Here is a 19,390-nt window from a genome sequence, read left to right as displayed (position 1 = left end):
CTTTTCTGATTGGAGCCCAGTGTGCCAATATGCCCAGTGTGCAGGAGTTGGTGCTGAATCTCCTGCTATTTGCCATCCAAACTGTTAATAAAGATGACAATGCAGTGAACATTAGTCCGTTTGCAGGTGACACCAAATCTGGGGGTCTATGGAGGGGTATTTAAGATTACAACAGAATCTTGATCGATTGGGAAGGCAGGCCAATGGCCAATGGAATTGAACTCTGACGTGTGAGGTGCTGTACTTTAGTATCTCAATCCAGGGCAGGATTGGCACAGTGTCAGAGAACAGAGAGACTGAGGAGTACAGGTGCATAGCTCCATGAAAATGGCAAGTGATGTGGAGAGGGTCTTGAAGACAGAATTTGGCATACTTGTCTTCATTGGGCAGGATATTGGCTGCAAAGTTTGTGGACCTCATGACACAGCTGCCCAAGGCCATTGGTGAGGCTGCACAGAGTACTGTGTGCAGTACTGGTTGCTTAGTGACAGGAGAGATGTCAGGAAGTTGGAAGGGGCACAAAGGAGATTCACCAGAATCTTGTAGGGACTGGAGGGGTTGAGTTAGACAGAGAAGTTGTATGGGTTGGGTCTTTATTCTCGAGAGTGTAGGGTGAAGGGTGACCTTGTGAAGATTTATAAAATCACTCAGGGCATGAATAAAGAGAATGCTTGCGGTCTTTATCCCAGGATTGATGATTGAGGGAAAATAGTGGTGAGGGCTCAGAGGACGGTCCAAATTTGGAACGAGCTGCTAGAGGACACTATATAAGTGGGTAGAATTACAATATTTAATATGCATTTGGACAGATATGTGGATTGGAGGGGTTTAGAATGTGATGGAACTAATACAAGCAAATGGGACTAGCCCAGAACGTCAATTTGGTCAGGCATGGATGAGTTGAGCCGAAGTACCTGGTTCTGTGCTGCTCCATCTCCACGGTTCCTTCAGGATTCAGAATTCCCACGCAATGGAAAAGTGCTGATAGAAAGTTTGCATTCTCGTGTAAGGTCTGAGTTCTTGAATTGTAATGCTCTCAAGAAATATATAGGGATGTTGCAGGAAACCACTGAAGCAATTGGAGCAAGAATTCAATCAGACACGAGTTATCTTTAGTGCAGTTGGGTAAGTAGAGTAGGATGTGAGGTCATGAGGTCATTTTATTCTCTTCTGGCTGATTATTAGTGTATTAATGCTAGTGCTAACATTTACTCGAAGTGAAGGTCATTTGGTTTCCATTGAAACTCAGACATCATCTGTGGAGAAAGTTCATTCCAATATCAAGTTGTCACTTGAGTGATGCTGCCAGCAATGAAAAGATGCAAGCATGGAGAAAGAGATTAGGACAAATGAAATTCAAGGAGGATTTGATAGATGTAATTGAACTATGAGGAATAATGGTAGAAGCAAAAGAAACACCTTTCTGTGGTTGAAGAGCCTGGAATGGAGATAAATAGAACATTAAATGTCAGAAATTATATTTGGAGGTTTGAAAGACTTGAAGAGTTATATTGGAACCAATGACCCAAGTAAGGTCACCATTTAATAAGACATAGGAGCATAATTAGGCCATTCAGCCCTTCGAGTCTGCTGTGCCATTCATAGCTGATGTATTTTACTGCCTTCTCCTGTCCTACCTTTGACACCTTAATCAAGAACCTATTGATCTCTGCTTTGGCCTCCACAGATTTACCACCCTCTGGCTCAAATTTCTTCTCGTCTCTGGTCCAAATGGACATCCTTTTACTCTGAGGCTGTGCCCACTGTTCCCAGACTCTCCCACTACCGGAAACATTTCCACATCCGCTCCTCTATATTTGATATCTTTTGATAAGACCCCCTCCCCAAAAACTTTTTTTTCTAAACTCCAGCAAGTACAGGCCCAGAACCATCAAATGCTCCTCATATAAACCCTCTCGTCCCTGGGATCATTGTCTGAAACCTTCTTCAGTCCCTCTCCAACACCAGCATATCTATCCTTAGATATGGGGCCTCAAACTGCTCACAATATTCTGGCCAACGCCTTGTGAAGCCTCAACATTACATCTTTGTTTTTATATGTTAACATTGCTTTGCCATCCTTACGACTGACTCAATCTGCAAGTTAACTTTACTGGAATCCTGCACAAAGTTCCTTTGAATCTCATCTTTTTGACTTCTCTCCCCATTTAGAAAATAGTCTACTTCTTTATTCCTTCTACCAAAGTACATGACCATACTCTTCCCATCACTGTATTCCATCTTTTGCTTATATTGTTTGACTTTATGTGTGGATGTGCATTGGCATGTTTTACACCAAGGACTGGAGAATGCTGTTTCGTCAGGTTGTATTTGTGCAATCAGATGACAATAAATTTGACTTGATTTTTTTATTGAGGGGTCGACCTGTTTTTCCACATTCCTGACAAAAGGCTCAGGCCCAAACTAGTCACTGCCTTTCTGTTCCTGTGGATGCTGTTTCTCCATCATTTTGTGTATTGCTGTACTCCATCTGCCACTTTTTTTTGCCAACCTTTCCCCCTGCAGACTCCCTACTTCTTCCTTACCACCCACCCCTCCACCTTTCTTTCTATCATATGCAAATTGTGGTGATATGTAATTACCACAGGAGTCATCCCAGTGACCTTATCTACAAAGCAGTCCAGAGCTACAGTCTAGCCTTCCAGGTTTGTCTTGCAGAGAGACAAGACCTCTTAGTGTACATATTAGTTTATTAAAGCTGTCTTATACTCGCACTGCTGGTGTAGTTGTTGTCAGTACACAAACCTGGCCACAAAGCCATCAATTCTATCATCCACATCATCTAGATACAGCATGAAAAGTAGCAGAACCAGCTTTGAGCCCTGCGGGATGTCACTAGTTATCGGCAGCCAGCCAGCCAGAAGAGGCCCTCTTTATTCCCACTCCTTGCCTTCTATCAGTCAGCCAATTTTCTCTCCATGCTAATTTTGCATGGCAGGGTTAGCATAGCAGAGAGTGCCACACTGTTACAGCGCCAGCAATCGGGATTTGAATCCTGCACTGTCTGTAAGGAGTTTGTACATTCTCCCCATGCCTGAATGAGTTTTCGTGGGTGCTCTCGCTTCCTCCCACCTTTCAAAAAAAAAAACATATCAGTGGCATAGGTCAATCAGGTGTAAGAGAGTGGCGTGGGCTCATGGGCCGAAAGCACCTGTTACCAAGCTGTATGTCTAAGTACCTTTCCCTTAACACCATGGGCTCCTAAACATCCACTGTTCCCCTGTGTCTGTCCTGCATGCTACTTCAAATAATTCCAACAGCTTTGTTAGGCATCTCCCCTAAAGGAAGCCATGCTGACTTTGGTGTACTTTATCTTGTGGTTTGAAGTACCCTGAAACCTCATCCTTAACAGACAGAATCTTGCCAACTTCTGAAGTTAGACTAACCAGCTTATAATTTCATGCTTTTGCTTTTGAAAATATTTTTATTGAATTTAACATACATACAAAGTCTTCTCATATAACAAACAGGTCATATCATATACATTACAAATTAATATAAATGCAAATTGAAAACCTGTCCATAATTGTTTATTTTTAAACAATATTTCTTTAAAACAGCAAATTCTATCAATCTGGTAATTAACTTCATCTCTTTATCATAATATAATCCAATATAGTACTAGATAGACTATATTAAACAATCCCTTTATTTAAACAAAGGGTAAATTCTGTCTTAATTTATATGATCCATGACAACCAGATTTAAACCCATGTTTAAGTTAATCTAAAAAGATAAGTTTTTTTTTATTTCTTGCCTTTTGCATCTTTCCCTTCTTAATGAGTGGAGTAGCATTTGCAATTTTTTGTCCAATGGAACCATTCCTAACTCCAGCAATTACTGGAGGTTCACCATCTCTCCAGCTCCCTCTTTCAGAATCCTGGGGTGTAGTCCGCCTGTTCCAGGTGACTTATCCACTTCTAGCCCCTTCAGTTTCTCAGGCACCTTCTCCACAGTAATAGTGACACTCACTTCTACCCCGATGCTCTCAAATTTCTGGTGTGTCAGTGGTGTCTTCCACAATGAAGACTGATAAAAATTTGGCTATTTCTTTGTTACTTCACCACTTCTCCAGTGTCTTTTTCCGGAGGTCCAAAGTCCACTCTTGCCTCTCTTTTACTCTTTATACTGTACATCAGAAAAAAAATTAAGAGTATTTCAGTAAATGATTGATAAAATAAAAAAAATGTGAGAACTGAACAAATACATGGGACTGGGATGAATTCTGGAGGACAGCTAGATTTTCAAGATTTCAAGATTCTCAAGAGTCAAGATTCTTTCATTGTCATGTAATAAAACAGATGTAACATTACACAATGTTGCATTTAAGGCAGACAAAGATTCACAATCTGCAGAAATTGCCTGGTGGCCCTTACAATCATAGAAAAAGTGAAAGAGTTCCTTCAGTCTGCGGATTCGCCTCCAGCCGACATGATTAGGAAGCTTTCAGCGCCTAGACCCCTCGGGAGCCCCTCCCGTCCTCGGCATCCTCTCTGATCGCAGTTCCAAGATACCTGTTACCCTTTCAGCCAGTTTCAAGCTCGTCTACAGCAGTCGCAGCCTGTTCTGAGTCCTTTGACCACAGGTCGCCAGCAGACCATAGCCTGTGTGGGGTCCTCGCATTGATAACAGCTGTGTGTACTTCAGGCACAGAGCCCCTAACTGGCCTGACACAGTGGTCACCATCCTTGGAGCCACCTCCTCACCTTCTCCTCTAGAGCCCTGTGGCAGTTCTGCTTCCTTGGAGCCTGTAATGCCTCAAGGCTGCTGCTAGCATGGGTGGCGCCATCTTGTGCCCAGACCCCAGGGTTGCAGGATTTTAAAGTAAAACAGTCAGCTTCTTTAACAGGCTGTTTAAAGCCTGCATGGGGCTGTTGGTAATTGGACTGGGCAGTAGAACCCTTCAGAGGAGCACTGTGCCTCCACTCCCTGCCCTCCCAAAGTTCGCACCACCATCTTCTTCATGTTGTAATCTCCACCGTATGATTATTTTTAGAAGGAACTGCTCCAACTGTTACTCCTTGTGTTCCCTGCAGATCTTCTCTCCAGCTCTGGAAGGCTTTCAATCATTCACTCGTGCTATGCTGTCTTTGGTCGCCCTGTCCAGAGGAGCCGTGGCATTGAAGCATGCAATTCAACAATATCCTATCACTGCATCCATTTACTTCATCAGCTACCTACTGTGCCTGGTGTGGATTGTTAAAAACCTCTTCTGTGCCATCGCCATTCAGAATTACAAGCACATCAGAGCAGAAATGTATCGTCCTGCCATTGAGCCTCAAGATTACGAAATGGTTGAGTTCTTCATTAAGAGGTTCAAACTCTGGATTGGATTAGCCAAAGCAAAGGAGGTAAATATAGAAATTGGTCAGGGCCACTCTCCAGTTGCAGTGGAGTTTTAAAAGTGACCAACAACATAAAAATGCCAATGCGGTTGGGGACATCACTGATGAAGTATAAAATGGATCATATGTGGCAGGAAGGCAGTGTGTTTTTAATTGAAAGGCATCAGGAGCTGAATGTCCTTGTACACCAATTATTAATGTCAAAAACCAGTGAGCAATTAGACAAATGGTACGTTTAAAGCAAGAGGATTTGATTACAAGAGAAACGACTTCATACTGAAAGTATATAGATCCCTGATGAGGTTTGACCTGGAACATTGTACGTTGGTCTCCTTACCTTCAGAGGCTATATTGCATAGGAGATGATGCATTGAAGGTTTACCAGATTGATTCCTGGGTTGAGATTCTTTTCACTGGGGAAAGATCAAGTAGACTGGATCCACTCTCTAGAATTTAGAGAAGTGATCGCACTGAAACATACAAAATTCTTGACAGAGATGATGTTGGGATGATGTTCCCCCTCGCTGGCTAGTCTAGGAACTCAGGGTTACAAGGTTAGAATAAAAGTCCCAGAATTAAATTTTAATTCTTCTTTCCAGGCTTACTGCCTGACCTGCTAAACATATCCCACACTTTCTGTTTTCCAGTTTCTACCACGTTCTGAGATTTTTTTTTGGTTTTCATAGGATCCGCCATGTTGTTCTTGAATTGCTGAGCAAGAGAAGGTGAGCAAATTTAAGTTCTTGGGAGTCACTATCTTAGCAGATATTTCCTGCAGAAACATACTAATGGCATCATGAAGAAACCACATCAGCGCCTCTACTTCCTCAGGAGTTTGAGGAGGTTTGGTACGACACCTGGCAAATTTCTACAGACGTGTGTGCTGACCGGCTGCATCACGGTCTGGTCTGGGAACTCCAATACCCCGAAACATAAAGCCCTGCAAAAGGTATTGGACACAGCCCCGGTCATCACAGGCAAAACCCTCCCCACTATCAAAAAAATCTACAGGAAACGCTGCCATCGGAGAACAGCAGCGATCATCAAGGATCCATACCACATGCTCTGTTCTCACTGCTGCCCTCTGGAAAGAGGTCTAAGTGCCACAAGACTCGCACCACCAGGTTCAGGAACAGCTGCTACCCCTCCTCCATCAAACCCCTCAACAACAAACTCAATCAGGCGCTCATTGTTCACATTTATTTGCTTACATGTGTACAGTTTTTTTGGCACTACCCACGGGTGGTAATTCTGCCTGGTCCACTGAGGGGAAAAAAAAGTTAGGGTTGTATGTGAAGTCGTGTAGATACTCTGACAATAAATCACGTCTGAGGCATAAACTGTTCTTGCTTCTGTTTCCTTTGTTAATTTCTGTATGACTGGGAAAATTGAATTTGGATTTACTTTCTGGCAAGTGTCAGGGAGAGTCAGGGTAGTGACTGGCAGTATACAATTCACAAGTCCATGTGGTGAATGGTGCTTTCACTCAATCTATGTGCAAGCCAGTCATTCCCACCTGCTAAGGTCTGTCCAGTGCTGCTCCACTCCTGACCCTCATCAACTGCAATCAAAGTACAAATTTATTGTCAGAGTATGTACACGACACCACATATAACCCCGAGATTCTTTTTCCTGCGAGCCAGGCAGAATTTATACTTTTTGGTAGTTTAAACTGTACTCAAGAAAAAGATCATTATAAAAGAGAAATGTAAACAAAGAAAGAAATATAAACAAACTGACTGCAAATACAGGAAAAAAAAGTTCAGTAATAAATAATATGCAGTTAAGAGTTTGTTGTTGAGGAGTCTGACAGTGGAGGGGGTAGAAGCTGTTCCTGAACCTGGTGGTGTGAGCCTTGCGGCACCTGTACCTCTTTCCAAATGGTAGCAGCAAGAGAACTGAGCGTGGGCAGGGTGGTGTGGATCCTTGATGATTGCTGCTGCTCCCCAACGGCAGCGTTCCACTTAAATTTCTCGATGGTGGAGAGAGTATGCCTGTGATGAATTGGGTTGCGTCCACTCCTTTTCCAAGGCTTCCCGCTCTGGAGAATTGGTGCCACCTCACCAGGTCATGATACAGTCAGTCAGCACTCTTCGCTACACATCTGTAGACATTTCCCAAGGTTTCCAGTATCATACCGAACCTCCACAAATTCATGAGGAAGTGGTTCTCCAAGATAGTGACTCCCAGGAATTTAAATTTGCTCACCCTTTCCACCTCGGAGTCTCCAATGATCACTGGATTGTTCACCTCTGATATTCCCTTCCTATTGTCTACCATCAGTTCCTTGGTGGTTTTGGTGACATTGAATGAGAGGTTTGTATTTCACCATTCAGTCGTTTTTTTCCAATCTCCCTCGAGTATGATGACTCATCACTCACTACTGTGGTGTCATAGGCAAATTTGTATATGGTTTCTCCCCTTCATTGTCTCCATGCCACTCACCAGGCTTCCCTCTCCGATCTCATCACTGCACTCCGCTCTGTCTAACTGAAGACTTCCCCCAACCTCAGTCCATCCTGGTTGCATCTTTCTCTTTCTGACTCCAGGCTCCCTCATGCGTGACGTGGTTTTGTATTCTTTTTATTTTACCACCCACTTGTTCCAAGCCTTCTGCCACCTTTTGTATGCATTCCCATATTTTTCTCATCCCACATTCTTTTCATCTGCGTGCAAATCAACAAAATAAAATTTCCTGATCTTATGAAAACTACAGTGACTTGTCTAAAACCTCATGCATGTCTCGAACCTGTACTCCTTCAGTAAGTTATAAGGCAGATACATTCACTCCAATATTTGTCACCTATTTTTTGTCTGTGCTATTTAATATGCTCAGGAAATGGTACTCCAAGACTCCGAGGTATTTTGAAACAAGATCACTGTATCTGTTTAATTCATGAAGGTGTAAAATTTTACTGTACAGAAACAGGCCTTTGGCTGAACGTCCCCATCAACCAAGTTGTCTATTTGAGCTACTCCCATTGCCTGCATTTCTCCAATATCACTCTAAACCTTTCCTATCCATGTATCTGACTAAATGCCTTTTAAACATTGCGATCGTACCCATAACTACCAGTTCCTCTGGCAGTTCATTCCACATACCCAGCACCTTTCTATGAAGAAGGTGCCCCTCGAGTCCCTTTTAAATCTTTCCTCTCTCTCCCCCCCCCTTTAAATCTGTGCCCCCTCACAGTAGATTCCTCTGCCCTAGGAAAAAACAACATTTCAATTACTTATTTCCCCTCATAATTTATCATGCCTCAATCTCCTAGGATCCTGAAAGAGTCCCAGTCAATCTAATCTCTCCTTGTAACTAAAGCCCTGAAGTCCAGACAACTTTGTGAATCTTTTGTGCACCCTTTCCATTTTAATTACATCTTTTCTATAATTAGGTGACCAGACCTGCACACAGTTCTGCAAATACATATTCTACAATCGTAACATCTTAACTCATGCACTCGATGCCCTTACTGATGAAGGCAAGATGGCAATGCTTCTTCACCACCCTGCCTTCCTGTGCCACCACTTTCAGAGAACTTTTACCCAAGAGTCTCCCCTTTCTCCACAACATATTTACTGTATAAATCCTGTGCGGATTTGATTTGCCAAAATTCATCAGCTTGCACTCGACAAAGTTAAATTCTGAGCTAAAGAATAAAAAAGTTAAGAAAAAGTTTGACATTCCTAACTGTGGATTTTACTTATTGGCCCTAAAAAGGGGAGATGGTACCTGTTTGGTGAACATTAACAATTAATATTGGAATTAATTGCACCAATCAACCTTTGAACCCTTTGGCCTCACTAGTTTGCGATCCAGCTAAACATAGTGTGTCATTTAACCTTTGCTTTCAGCAACCTTTTATTCATTTGATTCTAGTTCCGGCACAAAGTGAAGTTTGAAGGAGTGGAGTCTCTGCCAACAGGCATTTCCCAAACTTCCAGATTTTCCCGGTTGCCATCTGCAAGCACTGAGTCCCAAGCTTCTGATTGCACCACATTGTCTGGCTCTGTGCGATCCGAGGACACGAATCTTACGGAGAGTCCGACTGCAGAGGTGCATGACATCGAAATCTATCTGGATCGATTGCTACCCAGCATCAACAGTCTCCTCGATCAGTTTGACCGTGTCAATAAAGTCACCGAAGACTTGTATCGTATTGAGACTGATTTGGAGAAATTGCAGGATAGAATTAATAAGAAGAGATGGGGACAAGGCATGAAAGCAAAGAGTACTGCTGAGAAAAGGTCCATCCCTCCATCAAGCACGCACCTCCTCTGGTTGAGGACATACAGTGCAATTTCCGAAATGACAGTCTCCAGCCACCAGCCAGGCAGAGGACTAGGTTGTGAAGTAGTCAGGTCAATTCACAAGGACCTGTCTATGGGAGACAAGCCTTGCAATGCATCCAGTCAAAAAGCCTGGCCATCTGGGCTGCCACTGTCAGCAGGCATTGGCCAGAGGTCACTACTGAGCTCAGGGCTAGCTTCAAAACCCAGACCCAGAGGTGAAGAGCAGGATCAAGGATTTGGTAGACTGCTGGCACCAGTAAAGAGGAGAGCATGGCATAATGAAAGTGCAGATTGAAGCCATCAGTGATTACACAGTGAAAGCAGAACAGTTCAGAGAATATTTAAAGACAGCATTTGGAACAGGTTCGTTGTAAAACATCCTTTCATGGACCAAAAGCAAGACCCAGCTAACAGTTTATTTTGCATAGCAGAGGGAATCCCACATTATGTAAATGACCTAGATGCAACATATTATAAACAGCATAATTAATGATAGGATTTCAGTTATTTAATAATTCTGTTCAAGTTAATAATTGTAAAAAATCTATTATGATTTAAGACCCTAAGATCATAAGGACACAGGAATAAAATTAGTCCATTTAACCCATCAAGTCTCCTGCCTTCTCCCTATAACCCTTAATTTCCATCCTGATCAAGAACATATTGACCTCCACCTTAAATATACCCAATGATGGCCTCCACAGCGTCCATGACAACAAATTCCACAATTTCTCACCTTCCAGGTGAAGAATTTCCTCCTGATCCCTGTTCTAAAAGGATGCATTTGTATTGAGCCTGGGCCCTCCTTGCATGAGGACTCCCAAATCCCTCTGCCCCTCTGATTTCTGAACTTACTTGGAAAATAGTCTATGCCTTTATTCCTTCTACAAAAGTGCACCTCTCTACACTGTACACCATCTGCCATTTCCTTGCTCAAGCCAAGTCCTGAAGACTCGGTGCTTCCTCAACACTACCTGCCACTCCTCCAATCTTTCTATCATCTACAAACTGGGCCACAAAGCAATTATTGACATGAAAAGAAGTGGCCCCAGCACTGAGTCCTGTGGAACACTACTGGTCACCAGCAGCCAACAAGAAAAGCCCCTTTTATCCCCATTCTCTGCCTCCTCCCAGTCAACCAATCTTCTGTGCATGGGCTCTCATCTTGCCGAGCAACCTCAAAGGCCTTTTGAAAATCCAGGTACTTCCTAAAAGAATTCCAACAGGTTTGTTAGACAAGATTTCCCCTTCAGGATACCATAAACCTTCGATTTATTTTGCCGTGTCTCCAAGTGCACTGAAACTTCCTCAATAACATCTTACTAACCACTGAAGTTAGGCTGGCCAGCCTATAATTTCCTGTCTTTCGTTTCCCTCCTTTCTTAAAGAGCAACATTTGCAATTTTCCAATCCAGAACCATTCCAGAATCTAGCAATTCCTGAAAGATAACTGTCAATGCCTTCTTCAGCTGCCACTTTCAAAACACTTTCATCTGGTCCAGGTGATTTATTCACCTTCAGACCTTTCAACTTTCCAAGCACCTTCTCTTTGGTAATATCAACTACACATATTTCTGCCCCTTGACTCTAATCTCTGGTACAGTGCTGGTGTCTTCCACAGTGAAGACACAAAATACATATTAGGTTTGACCTCTATTACTCTCTCCCCAGTGCAGATTTCCAGTGGTCCAATGTCCACCATCACCTCTCCTGCTCTTTATGTACTTGAAGAAACTTTTCACATCCTCTTAAATTGCTGGTTCAGTTGTCTGTTAGCTTTTAAAATCTTCCCAATCCTCTTGCTTCCCACTAATTTTTGCCATATTTTGCTTTTATGCTGTCATGGAATCCCCTTGCCAGCCAGTTGCCTCACCCTCTCCTTAAATCACTTCATCCTTAGGATAAATATGTCCTGTGCCTTCCCAATTAATCTCAGAAACTCCAGCCACTGCTGCTTTACTGTCATCCCAGCTAGTGCCCACTTCCAATCAACATTGGACAGAAGTGTGAGGTAAGAGTCCACTGGTGTACTGACGCTTCAGATTTTAGTTTCTCCCTCTCAAACTGCAGGGTGAACTCTATTATATTATGATTACTGCCTCCTAAGGGTTCCCTTACCTTCAGCTCATTACACACACCCAATTCAGAATTGCCACAAGCTGTTCTAAAAAGCATTTCTGAAGGCATTCTATAAATTTCCTCTTGGGAACCAGCACCAACCTAGTTTTCCTCAATTGACTTGCATATTGATTATTGCAACATTTGCCCTTTTTGCACACCTTTTCTATCTCCCTCTGCAGTTTGCCTGCTACATCCTGACTACAGTTTGGAAGCCTGTATACAACTCGCATCATGGTCTTTTTACCCTTACAATTTCTTAATTCTACCCCACAGGGATTCTGTATCTTCCAATCCAATGGCTCCTCTTTCCAAAGATGTGATTCCATTTTTACAAAAGAAAACCATCCCAATCCACCAGCATGCCTGCCCATCCTTCTGAGACTGTCCTTGGATGTTTAGTTCCAGCTGTGATTTTCTTTTAGTTACAACTCAGTGATGCCAACCACATCATACCTGACAATTTCTAGCTACAATTACAAATCATCAACCTTATTTCTTGTACTGCAGGCATTTAACTAGACCTTCAGTGCTCACAAGATCACAAGACCAAGGAATGGAAGCAGGCCACTAGGCTCATCGAGTCTGTTCCATAAATCTACACGAAGCTACTCTACACTAGTTCCAATTTCCAGCCTTTTCCCCATATCCCTTGATGCCCTCACTAATGAGATACAGTATTCATCTCCCATTTCAATTTTGTCCCCAAAGTACGACAAATCCTTAATCTTACAGTTACCCTATCAACTGCCTGTTATGCTCACCATGTCACTACAGGCTGCAACTACTTGTGTATCATCTGTCCTATTCATGCCCACACATTCTGGTTCCTGAGTGTGCCCCCTATCCCTACCCCCCCATGCCAGTCTTGTTTATGTGAGTACAGTACTTTGGAGTGGGTATGTGCAGGACACAGATCTTTGTACTCTTAAGATGGTCTGACTTAGTGAATTGGAGCATGCACAAGGAATTAACCATTCTTCACTGTATTCAAGATTCAGTTGCAAAGGCTAGAGAAACAACTGCAATAGTGTCGAGTAATTGGAGCTATCAGGAATGCTAAAGAGATGCAAGAAAATGCAGGTAAGTGGGCAATACTAGAACTGTGGCCAGCCAGAACAGTAATGGGGGGGGGGGGGGGGGGTGGGGGGAAGAACAGGGAACGAGGTAGAAATGCCAAGCTCTGATCTTCATCAGTTACCCGAGAACAGCCAGTGCAGGAGTCAACAGTGATGATTCACATGTAGTTCCTAGTTTTGTGTGACATACTTTTTATTTTAACTGTGAGTGAAGAATAAAAGTAAGAGGGCATGATGTTTTGTTCCCATTTTTGGCAGTCTGACTAACACAAAGTACAACAGGAAAAGGACTGCTGTGGTTGGGTGAATCATGACAGGAAATTTCCCAGCAGGTGTCATCACTGAAAATGAATGCATTTCAAAATATGCAAAATGCTTTTGACACAGACTATGCACACAAATAGTGTTTTCTCTCCCCCAATCCAATGTATTTCCAAGGAGAACATCGAAAAATGTTGAGGCACCACACAAGGACAGAATTCTAACAATAGAACTGCAATGGATTATAAAAGTGGGCATATATTTCACAAGATAAAGAAGCAGAGGTAAGCCAATCGGCCCATCGAGTCTGCTCTGCCATTCTATCATGATTTATCCTCTCACTTACCAGCCTTCTCCCCTTAACACTTGATGGCCTGACTAATCTCTGCCTTAAATAAACCCAACAACCTCACTTCCACAGCCAACTGTGCCAATAAGTTCCACAGTCCCACGACCCTCTGGCTAAAGAGATTTTTCTGCATCTCTGTTTTAAAATGGCACTCTTTGATCCTGAAGCTGTGCCCTCCTGTCCGAGACTCCCCTACCATGGGAAACAACCTTGCTGCATCTACTCTGGCCAGGACTCAGCATTTGAAATATTTCCAAGAGGTCCCCCCCCCATCCTTCTGTACTCCCAACGTACAGTCCAAGAGCCAACAAATGTTCCCCTTTTATTCTTGACATCATTCTAGTAACTCTTCTCTGAACCCTCTCCAACGCTAGCATGTCTTTTCTCAAACAAGTAGCTTAAAACAGTACACAGTACTCCAAGTGAGGTCTCACTAGTGGCCTATAGTTTCAATGTTACATCCCTACTCTTATGCTATTCCTCTAGAAATGAATGCCAACAATGCGTTCGCCTCTTCACCACTGACTAAACCTGGAGGTTGACCTTTAGGATATTCTGCACAAGGATTCCCAAGTCCCTTGGCACCAATGAATGTTTGTAGTTTGGACGTCATGGTGCCAGGCAGTCTGTAAATGTTGTGAAAACTGAATGGTTGCACTCACCTAAACAGGATCTTGTAATACCTCTCCCCAACAAAGAAAATTTTGAGCTGCAAGAGCAAAAGTTTAACTGCATCCTACAATGTTTGAAACATTACATTCACTATTGTTACATAATACAAACAAATATAACATTATATTTTGAGCAATGCTGCAAACTTAACATTGTGTAAGGCAATCAGCAATTACATTATCCTTGCCTTGAATGAGTTATTATTAAATCATATTCCTGCAGAATTAAACTCCAGTTTAACAATCATCTATTTTTTTGTTTTTCATTTTACTCAAGGACACTGAGGGATTATGGTCAGCATACACAAGTATGCATCTGAGCTGTACAGATGTAACGTCAAAATGCTGCAAAGCCAAGGGAAAATAAATCTTTCTCTATGGTAGAATAATTTTCTTGATGATCACTGAATTTCTTGGATAAGTCAGTATCATCACCACCCTTCCTTTGTAATGACATTGCTCCTGCAGTGTCATCACCAGCATCCACTGCTAAAGAAAATGGCTTTTCAAAATCAGGTGACTCAATCAGGTGACATAAAATGCCTTTCAGTTTATCAGATGCTTCCTGATAAAGTTCTGTCCAAATTCTTCAACCTTCTTCAGAATTTTAAATTTTCTCTCCATCTAAATGATAGTCTGCCCGTCTATTTCTTCCACCAGAGTGTATGACCAGATACTTTCCAACATTGTATTTCATCTGCCTCCTCTTTGCCCATCCTCTTAATCTATTCAAGTCTCTCCTCAGTACCACCCACCCTACCACATATTTTGGTAACATCTGCAAATTTAGCCACAAAGCCATCTATTCCATAATGCAAATCATTTAAATCCAACATAAAACAAAGTGGCCCCAACACCTAACCTGCGGAACACCACTGGTCTATTGGTTAATAGACCACAAGAACACGATCCCTTTACTCCCACTCAGTTTCCTGCCAATCAGCGAATGCTCTAACATGCTAATATCCTTCCTGCATTTCCAAAGGGCTCCCATCATGTTCAACAGCCTCATATGTGGCACCTTGTCGAAGTCCAAATTCACAACATCCACTGCATCTCCCCTGTCTCTCCTACTTGTGATCTCTTCCAAAATTTGCAATATGTTTGTCAGGTATGATTTTCCTTTAAGGAATTCATGCTGACGTGGACCTATTTTTTCATGCAGGTAATCCGTAACTTTATCCTTGACAATAGAGTCCAACAGTTTCCCAACCACTGACGTCAAGCTAATAGATCTGTAATTTCCTTTCTGCTGCTTCTCTCCATTCTTAAACAGTGGAGTGACACTCATGATTCTCCAGTCTTCCGGAACCATGCCAGAATCCATAGATTCCTGAAAGATCATTACCAATGCTTCCACAATCTCTGCAGCAACCTCCTTCAGAATCAGAGGGTGCATTCATCCAGTTCAGAGGCCTATCTATTCTTAGACCATTCAGCTTCCCAAGTACCTTCTCTCTCATGATCTTGACTGCACTCTCAGAGATCCTTGAGAGTCTGGTCAGCTACTAACATCCTCTACCTTGAAGACTGATCCAAAATATTCATCCAGTTCCTCTGCCATCTCTTTGTCTCCCATTGCTATTTCTCAGCGTTGTTTTCTATCAATCCGATATCTACTTTTGTATCTCTTTTACTCTTTATAAATTAAAATATATATATTTAAGTGTTTAGTGCATTAGGAGGGTGAGACTGTTAAACCTGATGCAAGTAGCAAAGAGGTGAACAAATTACAAAGCTGACACTAAGGTCATCAGAGAAATTTGGAGCTTTAGCAAGTAGGGGCAGGACAGGAATCTATAGAAATAACCAGATGTTTAGAACACACTTCATCCTGCAATTGGGGTTAAACAGTTAATGGGATACATACTGTGAGTATGAATAGGTCAACAGCTTTGCTAAGTACACAGCTATGAGGAAGGAACACTTGAAGGAAGTACTTGTTTAAATTTTAATCTCTCGTTAATCTCAAATTTCACATTTAAGATGAAATTGGACAGGTACATGGATGGGTGGGGTATGGAGGTCTATGGACTGGGTGCAGGTCAGTGGGACTAAACAGATTAATAGTTCGGCACAGACTAGAAGGGCTGAAGGGGCCTGTTTCTATGTTATAATATTCTATGGTTATTTGCTGAGAGTCATTTTGTTATCCAATTTATTGAATGAGTTCTGAAAGTTTCATACAACTGAAAAATATATGTAATGATCATACAGGAATACAAATTCAACACAAAAGAGGGATTTACATCCATTAAATGACCTGCAAACAATGCTCATTATTGCCTGTGTTCACAATAACACCTCGTGCATTACACAGGAGCAATGCCCCATTGTACAGCAGTGGAGCTTGACAAAAGCATTAAGAAGTCAATCAAGGTAATACAGTTCCTGCTTCTTTTTGGATGAAAATGGTGATTTGCCAGGTCTAGCCACTGACAGTCTCCTGATACCCACGCAACCTCAGTGTATTTACTGTGGAAATTGCATCAGGGTTCCACCAGGGTTTGAACAGAGGAGCTGGAAAGACCTTGTGAATCATCCTCTTACTGCTCCAGGAATCTTATGCAATACAGGTGTCATAGCCACAACCTTCCTAGCCATGTCATTTGGAGATGACCCTTTGGGGAAGGAGGTTGGTTGTAGCAACTGTAGTAGAACAATGCACTTTATATTTTTATATAGGTTCTGCTGACTTGCTTCATTTTACCACAGCCAGATAGGGCATCAAAGTGAATAGATATTTTACGACAGGCACCTTGGGGGCCCCAGACTAAAATGTTGCCCCACCTCGAGGTTTCTCCATCACCTCATTACCATACACAAAAATGCTGGAAAAATACAGCATCTCTTAAGAATGTTTTGGGCCTAAGCCCTTCATCACAGTATGAGCAAAAAGATACTTAGTGACCTGCTGAGATTCCTCAGCATTTTTGTGTACTGCTCTACAATCAGAGTGTCGCGACCTTTCCCGTCTGCATCTCATTATTTGTATTTTAAACTTATGCTACATCACTGCAGTTCCCAGCCACATCCTAAAATCAAAATCCCGCTGGTTCAGGAAGAATATGCTCAGACGGTTTTCAGTCCTTATTACTCAAAAGCCTCTTGAAGATTCTCTTGTATTCCTTCCAGTCGCTGCTTAGTTTCACTGTACCTGTCCTGTTTCACCCGATTCATTTGTTCAAGCAGCCACTTCTTCCTGCAATCATCCACGATCAACCAGAGTGTCATTTCCTGGAAGACATCACTGATGGAAACCTATTGAAAGAAGTCAGAGCAAAACGTGGAAACCAACACAATATTGTTAAAGTGGTACAAAGAGGAGTCACCCCTCCACTAATAGTTCACTATGGGGCACAGTTAGTGCAGCAGTTAGCGCAACGCCTGTTACAGCGCCAGCGATCGGGAGTGGGGTTTGAATCCCACACTGTCTGTAAGGAGTTTGTACGCTCTCTCCGTTTATGCATGGGTTTCCTCCCACTGATCAAAACATACCAGGGTTGTAGGTTAATAGGGTGTAACTGAACAACGTGGGCTCGTGGGCCGAAAGGGCCTATTACTGTTCTGTATGTCTAAATTTTTTAAAAACTTAATTATCCCATTAAATACTTCCAGTGTAAGTTCAGCCTAAATTAGAGGATTTAATTATCTATGCCAAGTTAGGTTGTGGAGGACTCGAATTTTTGTCTCATTCCTTGATTTGAGACAAGATTAATTAGACAGGGTTTTCACTCCTGATGTCTACTCTGTGGAAAGGAGAAGCTCCCCTCTGTCAGGGTCATTGCCTCAATCTAAAAGCTTATGGCTAAGGCTCGTGCACATAAAATGGCCTATTGCAGAAATATTCAGCAAGGACAAGAGTAGGATCAAGAAGTTCAACTTCTCAGAGACAGACCAGAAAACTAAAACGAGCTGGAAAGCTCCACATTATGATTCATATAACTGAACTAAAATTATAAACAAGGAATATATGGCATCCAAGATTTGTATACAGATTCTATCAGTGAGAGGAGCACATGCATGCCATCTAACAAATTCAACGCAGTTGGTTTGCTGGTGTGGCATGATAACATGAAAAATGTGTAGTACCTCTTCAAAATGCAGATTTCGAAACATGGCAATGCTGATTGGATTTTCCAGGCTGATTTTGGCTTGGAATTTTGTTATTCGCAGTTTAGTCACTCCTGGAAAAGGAGTAAAACAATACTGAATTAAATATCTAGCATTCAACTATCATTTGACAGGTATTTTTGGCTTTACAAAAGCATCAAGCCTCATTCGCAGTAGAAGACTAAGACCCGACCTATAGGAATTTCAGAATGGTCAGAACTTGCTCGTCAGACAAATAATTTACATGTGCAAGGAGCTGGATTCTGTTGCTGTACTTAACACCGATGTGGCTGAGAGGAAATACAGATATTCTGCAGAAAGGACCAAAGCCCTGAGTCACTTTGGAGGTGACCCATGTTGGTAGGAATGAGATCACTGGTGTTAAGGGGAGTTAAAATAATTTTATTCAAATTGAAAAGAGGTGCAGGCACAAGATAGTTAAAGATTTAAAGAATTAAAACAGAAGGCAAAAAAAATCAAGGCAGCCTAGTTGGCATAGCAGTTAGCGCAACATTATTACAGCATCCAGCATTCAAATTGGATACTGTCTGTAAGGAGTTTGTACATTCTCCCCTTGCTTGTGCGAGTTTCCTCCGGGTGCTCCAGTTTCCTCCCGCACTCCAAAAAAGTACAAGGTTGATAGGTTAATTGGTATATGTAGGTGGCAAGGGATCATGGGCTAGTAGGGGCTGTTATCGTGTTATGTGTCTAATTTTCACATTTACATGCTGAAGCAGGGTTTTAGCCCAAATGTTGACTGTCATTTCCCTCAGTGGATCCTGTCTGACCGGAGTCCCTCCAGCACTTTGTTTTTGTTTTATCCTGTGGATAGCTCAGAACTGATGGTGCACATCCTATCACAGAAAATGTGGAGTGGCTGTGGGAATGGGAGCATACATGAGGAAACATGTCCCTTTGCTTTACTTGCAGAAAGATGAGGAGTGATGGAGGTGGAGCCAGAAACAATGCTTTGTGTTGGAGAAGAGTGTGGGGTTGCTCCTGCCTTTCGGGATTTTCCGGCATTATTACAAGTTCTCATTACAGACAGATTGAACAGTACTAGATGTTCAAAGTTGTTTGAAAAGTTGTGAACCTTGAAATTTGTGGTCAATGGTCTTTGGTTTTGGGTGAAAATAATATTCT

General features: G+C 42.3%; 2 protein-coding genes across 7 annotated transcripts in view; one reads left to right on the top strand and one right to left on the bottom strand.

Annotated features, from left to right (window-relative positions):
* LOC138759216 (polycystin-1-like) overlaps positions 1 to 12,898 on the top strand; it is a 43,689-nt gene extending 30,791 nt beyond the window's left edge. The window contains exons 9-10 of the mRNA XM_069929290.1: positions 5,058 to 5,372; positions 9,244 to 12,898. Of these exons, the coding sequence (XP_069785391.1) occupies positions 5,058 to 5,372; positions 9,244 to 9,951 (1,023 nt within the window). The 3' untranslated portion in view covers positions 9,952 to 12,898. The remainder of the gene's footprint in view (positions 1 to 5,057; positions 5,373 to 9,243) is intronic.
* Positions 3,572 to 19,390, bottom strand: part of nat9 (N-acetyltransferase 9) — a 23,321-nt gene continuing 7,502 nt past the window's right edge. For 4 of the 6 annotated variants that reach the window (XM_069929295.1, XM_069929296.1, XM_069929293.1 and 1 more), the window contains 5 exons: positions 18,227 to 18,321; positions 17,292 to 17,395; positions 14,126 to 14,172; positions 5,704 to 5,812; positions 4,063 to 4,149 (listed from right to left, as the gene is read on the bottom strand). In XM_069929295.1, the coding sequence (XP_069785396.1) occupies positions 5,745 to 5,812; positions 14,126 to 14,172; positions 17,292 to 17,395; positions 18,227 to 18,321 (314 nt within the window). In that variant the 3' untranslated portion in view covers positions 4,063 to 4,149; positions 5,704 to 5,744. Of the gene's footprint in view, positions 4,150 to 5,703; positions 5,813 to 14,125; positions 14,173 to 17,291; positions 17,396 to 18,226; positions 18,322 to 19,390 lie in introns of all 6 variants that reach the window. The other 2 variants (XM_069929294.1, XM_069929292.1) reach the window with 2 other exon arrangements.

The sequence above is a fragment of the Narcine bancroftii genome, chromosome 3 (genome assembly GCF_036971445.1).
Source record: "Narcine bancroftii isolate sNarBan1 chromosome 3, sNarBan1.hap1, whole genome shotgun sequence".
NCBI classification, from domain to species: domain Eukaryota; kingdom Metazoa; phylum Chordata; class Chondrichthyes; order Torpediniformes; family Narcinidae; genus Narcine; species Narcine bancroftii.
Note: the sequence above shows the minus strand (reverse complement) of the source record. Positions and strands in the feature narration are given on the sequence as shown.